The sequence below is a fragment of the Octopus bimaculoides genome, chromosome 7, assembly GCF_001194135.2.
Source record: "Octopus bimaculoides isolate UCB-OBI-ISO-001 chromosome 7, ASM119413v2, whole genome shotgun sequence".
NCBI classification, from domain to species: domain Eukaryota; kingdom Metazoa; phylum Mollusca; class Cephalopoda; order Octopoda; family Octopodidae; genus Octopus; species Octopus bimaculoides.
The window spans coordinates 96,335,517-96,344,178 of record NC_068987.1 but is presented as its reverse complement, the minus strand read 5'-3'; the positions used below and the strand labels follow the sequence as shown (position 1 = coordinate 96,344,178).

Sequence of the window (8,662 nt, the reverse complement as noted above, 5' to 3'; positions counted from 1 at the left end):
TTTTTTCATCGTTGTCCCCACTTTTGTTTTTTTTTCTGCTTTGTTTTCGACCCCCTCGAAAAGAAAAACTCTACATTTGTATTTTGTCCCCTCTGTGTTGAGCCCTGTGTGGCTAATAAAGAAACCTATCTATCTATCTATCTATCTATCTATCTATCTGTCTGTCTATCTATCTATCTATCTATCTATCTATCTATCTATCTATCTATCTATCTGTCTGTCTATCTATCTATCTATCTATCTATCTATCTATCTATCTATCTATCTATCTATTTATCTATCTATCTATCAACCTACCTACTTACCTACTTACCTACCTACCTATACCTCACCCACCTGTCTACCCACCCAATACCTACCTACCTACCTGCCTACCTACCTACCTACCTATCTATCTATCTATCTATCTACATACATACACACACACAAATATATATGTATATGTAAAGATACACACACACACACACACACACACACACACAGATATATCCATATGTGAGTGTGTACGTGTGTAGGGTAGGTATATATATATATATATATGTTGAATAAATAAATCATGTAAGCAGACCATTGGCCTATCTATCTATTTGCATATTTCTACCTGTCTTTTTACCTCAATTATTGTGGACTATCGCATACAATCTTCAAACTGAACAAAGGCCACCCCTTTTTCAACACCTCTCTTTTTCTCTCTCCTTCTCTCTCCACCTCTCTTTTTCTCTCTCCCTCTCCCCCTCTCTTTCTCTCTGTCTTTCTAGTGTTTGCTCTCTCTCTCTCTCTGAATGTGAATCTTCCTCTCTCTAAATCTAACTTACTCTCCATTTTTTTAAAATTCATTCTCTTATTATTTCTCAGTCCTCTTTGTCTGAGTGTTATCTCTTGTTGCCTATCTCCACACCACTGCCACTACAATCACCACCTCCACCATTATTGCCACTACCACAGCAACAACAGGTCACCAGGAGAATTATCTAAAGTAAATGGAAGAAGAAAGAATGGGAAAAAAAGTCTAAAGAAGAACAAACAGAAACATCAAAAAGAAAAAGAAAAGATGCAAAACAATTACAACATTAATGGATAACAATAATAACAACACTAATTAATACGTTAATGACACTAGCAATAACATTAAAATATAACGATAGAAACTACACTAATAGTACATTAACAAAATAGACAAAAATTTAAAAAGTAAAACTAAATTGTATGCTTTAAAGAATTTTAATTTTGATATTTTTTTTTATTTACCATTTTTCTAGTTCTTTGTTAAACTTATTTAGTACATCAGTTTGTGTAGAAATAGGGATAATAGAATGAAGAAATCTATCAAGATCATACCACTTGAAAGTGAAGAGTCTCCTTCTGAGGAAAAAGAAAATCGGTCTAACAAAATAATATTGCTGTCGGTGATATGTATTTTGATAATGGAATTATGTGAAAGACTCACCTATTACAGTATTACCGCAAACTTGGTCTTGTTTGCTAAAAACAGGCTAAAGTATGATAATTCTATATCCAGTTACATTGTCCAAATTTTTTCTGGTGAGTTTGACTATTTTACATTTTTCATCTCCTCTCTCTCTCTCTCTCTCTCTCTCTCTCTCTCTCTCTCTCTCTCTCTCTCTCTCCCTCTCTTGCTCTTGCTCTGTCTCTCTCACTTCTTTTCATTTGACTAAACAGTTCTCTTCATGCATCTGTGTTGTGGGTGTATCTGTCATTTACTCCGTGTTTTTAAAATATTACTTTCAATCTATCCTATGGATGCCATCTATTCTAGGATAGACATAGGCATGGCTGTGTTGTTAAGAAGTTTGCTTCCCAACCACATAGTCTCAAGTTCAGTCCCAGTACATGGCACCTTTGGGCAAGTGTCCTCTACTATAGCCTCAGGCTAATGAAAGCCTTATGAGTGGATTTGGTTGACAGAAACTGAAAGAAGCCCAATGTGTGTATGTATGCATGCACGCACGCACGAATGTATGTATATATGTATGTATATATGCATGAATGTATGTATGTATGTCTGTATGTAAGTATGTTTTCTCTTTCTTGTTTTAATTTAGAGTAAATTTTGACCAGCCACCAACTTAGTAACGAAGTTTTGAAGGAAAGTATCTTGTGTTGTTTATCCTCCTTTAAATCTTAAGGTCTTGCAGATTTATATAGACCCAGATATCATAATCATTTGTAGTGTATGAATTAAGGATTTGCATTTTGTATGATTTTATTGTGTGTGTGTGTGTGTGTGTGTGCGCTCGCGCGTACATGTATGTGTGTGTGGTTGCATGTCTGTATGTTTGTGTCCCTTTGTCTTGGCATTGTGTGACAGTTGTAAATGATTGTCAGTCGTACAAGCAGTGTCATTCATTTCTAATATTCTAATAAATATAATATTTTTATATCCTGTGAGAACATGTCTAATCATGGAGAAATATTGATTTCAAATTTTGACACGAGGCCAGTAATTTTTAGGGGTGGGGATGGGGGTACAGGGAAATTGATTACATCAACCCCAGTACTTGACTGGTACTTATTTTATGGGCTCTAAAAGGGATGAAAGGCAAAATCGACCTTGGCAAAGTTTGAACTCAGAACGTGAAGATGGACAAAATGCAGTTAAGCTCATTGCCTTAGCCATGGAGAAATATTAGTAAGGGTTGGTGACAGGAAAGGCATCTAGCTGTAGAAAAATCTACCTCATAAGCTTTGCCCAAGCAGTGCAAGCATGGAAAAGTGAATGTTAAAATAACAACAATGATGATATTGACAACGACAATGATGACAATAATAATGATGGTGAGAGCAGTGGTGACAACAACAACAACCATCTAAAGACATACACCTCAAAGTTGTATACGTATCAATAGTATGATGAACATTAAACACAGATCTATAATGCACTTGGTGAAGACACATGGTTCCAGTGTTTAGAGCATTGGACTCACAATCATGAGGTAGTGAGTTCAATTCCGAGTCACAGTGTGTGTTGTGTTCTTGAGCAAGACACTTTATTTCATGTTGCTCCATTTCATTCAGCTGTAGAAATGAGTTGTGATGTCACCGGTGCCAAGCTGTATTGGCCCCTTTGCCTTTCCCTCGGATAAGATCGGTGGCGTGGAAAGGAAGGGCTGGTATGCATGGGCGACTGCTGGTCCTCCATAAACAACCTTGCCTGGACTTGTGCTTTGGAGGGTAACTTTCTAGGTACAATCCCATGGTCATTCATGATTGAAGGGGGTCTTTATCCTTTTACCCTATGATTCACATGACACCCATTAATTATAGAGAAGAATATTAAGTTCTTACCTTGCCCATTTCTGTTGTAGCCATCATAACCAAAGATGTTCCAAACATGACTGTCATGTCATTTTGTATATCATCATCATCATCACCATTGTTTTAATGTCTATGCATGCATACATCGAATGGAGTTTACTGAAGCAGATTTTCTATGGCCAGATGCCATTCCTTTACAAACCCTTACCTATTTCCAAGCAAAGTAATATTTCCCTTGAGCCAAGATCTCAGGGTTTTGTTTGTTATTTATGTGATAGTAGCTTATGGCTGAGATGTATCAAACATCTTTCACTCCTTACATGTTGGACCCCAGTCACTGTGCTGTTGGCCCTTAAGCAAGGCCCTTAACTCTAAGCCATGCAACCTTTTAAGAAATGGTTATATATAAACCTTATTGTCTCAAGTCTTACCAAGTATAAAAGAAGACAGAATTAGGTATATATATTTCTTTACTGCCCACAAGGGGCTAAACATAGAAGGGACAGACAAGGACAGACAAAGGGATTAAGTCGATTACATCGACCCCAGTGCATAACTGGTACTTTATCTATCGACCCCGAAAGGATGAAAGGCAAAGTCGACCTCAGCGGAATTTGAACTCAGAACGTAACGGCAGACGAAATACCGCTAAGCATCTCGCCCGGCTCGCTAACGTTTCTGCCAGCTCACCGCCAGAATTAGGTATATAAAACACCAGTCACCATTAGTGAAAAAAAGGTTACTAGTTCAAACTGCTTCCTTTGTGCTGTTGTGGACATAAAACATAATTTATTATACTTGATTGTCTTCAATGTTTTGAAATAAAAAAATGTTTTTATAGAATATTGAAAATGAATAACATGACTTGTATGACAGCAACATTCATTTGTAATAATCATGTTAAGCTAAGACAAGAAGACAACAAACATGCATACACCCATGTTCACACACCAAACACACAATGTCATCATCATCATCCTCATTGTCTAATGTCCGCCTTCCATGCTGGCATGGGTTGGATAGTTTGACGGGAGCCGGTCAGGCTGAGGCCCATACCAGACTTCTGTGTCTGTTTTGGCATGGTTTTTATGGCTGGATGCTTTCCTAACACCAACCACCCAGCATGCGTACACACACACACACACACACACACACACACACACACACATGCACACATGCACATACTTCTTTCAGTTTCCATCAAGCAAATCAACTCTCAAGGCTTTGATTGGTCTGTGGCTATAGTAAAAGATACTTACTCAAGATGCTATGCAGTGGAGCTGAACCTAAAATCATGTGGGTAGAAAGCATATACTGACTAGGTGGCGAACTGGCAGAAACATTAGCACGCTGGGCGAAATGCTTAGCGGTATTTCATCTGCCTTTACATTCTGAGTTCAAATTCCGCCGTGGTCGACTTTACCTTTCATCCTTTCGAGGTCGATTAATTAAGTACCAGTTATGCACTGGTGTCGATGTAATCGATTTAATCCCTTTGTCTGTCCTTGTTTGTCCCCTCTATGTTTAGCCCCTTGTGGGCAATAAAGAAATAAGAAAGCAGATACTGACTTCTCATATTAACAAAAGATTGTTAATATGGAAGTGACATAATCTGAGGGAACTTTGCTGCTATTTCTAGCAGATAAAAAGAATGGGTATCTCACTGGTTGTCTGCACTGAGGTTGTTGTTATTGTTGTGGTTGTTGTTATGCCCTAACTTTACTCTGTATCAAGTCTATGATCAAAAGTATTCAACATATGAACATCCTGTCGTTTTTTTTTTTTTTGACATAGTGCATTTAAGACTACATTACCCAATACATACTTCATTTTTTTTCAGATTGTAAGGCGTTATTTGAATGAGATATGGTTGCTATTTCTAGCAAGTCAGTGATCCTCTTTAGAGACATCCTCTGCTAGACTACATTATGCAATAGAGCCTTACTTTTTAAAGATGGTTGAATGTGATTTAAGGCAAGATTGGTTGCTATTTTTAACAGATGCACATACATAGTCACACAAACTCATACACAAACACATACACAAACATGCACACACGAGGAGACAGAGGTGCACACACACACACACACACACACACACACACACACACGCATAAACACACACAAACACACACACACACACACACACACAAACACACAAACATGAACACAAACATAAACACACAAGCACAAGAATATGCAGAATAGATACATACATACATTCAAATGTGTACACATGCATACATATATATATGTATATATATACACACACTACATACATGCAGAGTACATACATACAAACGTGCACACATGCATACATAAATGCATATATACATACACATACATACACACATAACATACATATATACATACATACACACACATACATATATGTATGTGCACGCACACTAACGGACACTCGTGCACACAAACAAACCAAAGAAAAAGAACGTAGTTCTGATAACAGACAGAGTCAATGACTACTGAAAAGTTTGCAAGGCACAATGAAAATTTTAGTAAAAATAAATAAGTAAATGAGTGGAAATCGGACCAGTGAGTGTGTTAAATTTATATGATCCATAAACAGAAAATGCTTAAATATCAAATACATAAAATATCGTTTTGAACTCACAATTCGAAATTTAATAGCACTATATCAAATATGCTAAGGCTCTACATGTGTATTAAAAATCTAAAAATAATAGAAACTTTTAAATGTTTTCCAGTTTTTATGAAATTTTGGGGTTAGTGGACCTGAGTTAATGGAAGTTAATTAATCCAATAATTATTTCCAAATTTAACTTAAAAGTTAAATCATTAATGAAAATATTAACTTCATTAATTAGCAATTAATGGACTAACGGTTTAGTGCCCAGGTTTGTGTAAAACCTATAGCTTACTGGTCACAGCAGCCATCTTAGTTCAGTAAGCCACTTTTATCAGACCTCCGAAAGGGATTGGACTGTACCGACTGACTCCCACTTTAAAACTTCTAAGTGCAGGCAGGAAGAAATGCTCCGTAGCATCAAGGATCTATTTACATAGCCACTTGAGTGCATGTCACTCTTCATGATCTTCATCTATGAAGATACTGCCATCATTCTCTCAAGAGAACACTAATTACACTTAAACGTCAGACTCAACTACATAGACATACAATGTGTAGAGAAACCAAAAATGCAAAGAATTGCATAAGAATTTCTGTGCATCCACAGCATACGTAGAAGACATTATTATCAACATTATCACCATTTTAATGTCCACTTTTCCATGCTTGCATGGATCAGACAGAATCCGTTGAAGCAAATTTTCTATGGTTGGTTTCCTTTTGTTGCCAACCCTCACCTGCTTCCAAGTAAAGTAATATTTTCCCAAAACTTGGCATATTTTTGATGAAGATGTATGATGGGGAGACTCACTTATCATGTGATGTCATGATAAGGAGACACAGATACATATGCATACATATATACACACGTATGTGTATGTATACACATATATATATCAGTGGAGAAAGTACATGTTCTGTCTGTAATATTGCACTAAATAAAATTAACCACCACATGCCAACAATGTACTGTATGGCCCATGACTAAATGGTGGTATGGCATATTTGGAGCTATGAATCTTTACTATTGCAAACTAAGAAATAAATTATATTATATAATGTACAAAGAAAATTTGTATACTAAAATCTTTAAATATTATGCAGGGAAGATATTTCAGCTTATATGGGAAAGGTTTGTTGAGCATATACTGTAAAGAAACCTTTATCTGTATTTTACTAGCATGCATTAGATAAACATGATGGTTCAATCACTAGACTCAATGTAGATATCATATGTATACATCCCTATGCAAAAATGCTATGACAAGTAACTGAAACAGTTTGCATAAAAAAGTATGAACCTTGATTTAATGCTTAGTCTGAAAGCTGTCACAGCAATATTTCCCATGTTTGCAGATATTCTCCATCTTGATCAGTTACACATATTTTATATGCAAATATCAAGTTTCTTTTTTAATGTTTTGCAAGTAACATAGTAATTATCCAAGAGTATATTACTTATGTGATAGGCATACATTATAAACTTACTAGGGGGTAGTTTATTATGAGGAATGACATCTCCAACTCTTCACCCTTTAATATGAGATAGAATTACTAATAATAATAACAATGATAATAGAAACTAAAAAAATCAAAATATTTAAAAAATGGCAAGTAGGGGAGGGAAAGAGAAAGAAAACAATTAGGAATTTTATTTGAAAGCTATAACAACAGTAATACAACTCCAAAATTAACAAAACACAACTAACCAAAACCATAAATGAATTACTTTGTTCATCAAACTGCCATTAAAGACATTAATCACTTTAATGCTTAAAATGAAACAAAAGAGAAATAAAAAACTGAGGTTTATGAAAGCTGGCCATAACTGATTTTCAACACTTGTGGTGGTGGTGGTGGTGGTACTGTGTCAGTGGTCAGGTCACAGAAGCACACTGAGACCGTTTGATATTTCATAGTTAACTACATTATTAAAAAAATAAACGATACTGAAAATAACAGCTCTATGTATGCTTAAATGGTTTTAATGACTTGTCCAGGTAGCAGTTGTCATCATTATTGTTACTTTACATATGTTTTCTATACTGAAATCAATTAGACAGGTTGTCATGGCCCAAGTTTGTTATTATTTGAAGTTACTGCCCTTGGTAGGTCAGAGGTCCCATGTCTTGCTTGTAGTTTCCATTTTTAGCTTGGTGTTTATGGCTAGATGCTTTTTCTAACTAGCTTACAATGTGTACTGGATACATATTGTGGTATCAGCATCAGAGAGATTGTCATGTCTTCAACAAGACAAACAGCTGCTCTTGACTATACAATGTCATCATTCTGTTGTTAGCCACTTTACTGAGTGTACTGTATGAACTTTATCATGACACCATCACTAGTCAAGTTGCCTTGTGCCCAGCAATACTAAAGAGACTTGACTAGTCTATCTTGTTTTCATTCATTCAGAGCAACATAACCATGAAGGTGAATGGAAGAGAGGCTGGTGACAGATGAATTAGGGTGAAAGGTTAAAAGAAGTGAGGATGTGAATTGGAGTGGCAGGATGGTAGAGGAAGAAGAAATGGAAGAGGTAGAACTAGGAGGAATGGAAGAGAGCCAGTCATAGTAGGAACTAATAAAAGAAACAATAATAAAGAGACTAATTCAAGAGAGAACACACACATCATCATCATTATTTAACATCTGATGTTCATACTGGTATGGGTCAGATGGCTGACATGAGCTAGCAAGCCAGAGTACTGCACCAAGCTCCACTGTCAGTTTGGCACAATGTTTATGGCTTGATATCCTTCCTAACATCATTCAATAT

General features: G+C 36.1%; 1 protein-coding gene across 2 annotated transcripts in view; it reads left to right on the top strand.

The window, feature by feature from the left end:
- Positions 1-645: 645 nt before the first annotated feature.
- Positions 646-8,662, top strand: part of LOC106868850 (solute carrier family 15 member 4) — a 57,550-nt gene continuing 49,533 nt past the window's right edge. The window contains exon 1 of one of the 2 annotated variants that reach the window (XM_014914291.2): positions 646-1,542. In XM_014914291.2, the coding sequence (XP_014769777.1) occupies positions 1,314-1,542 (229 nt within the window). In that variant the 5' untranslated portion in view covers positions 646-1,313. The remainder of the gene's footprint in view (positions 1,543-8,662) is intronic. The other variant, XM_052969816.1, reaches the window with a different exon arrangement.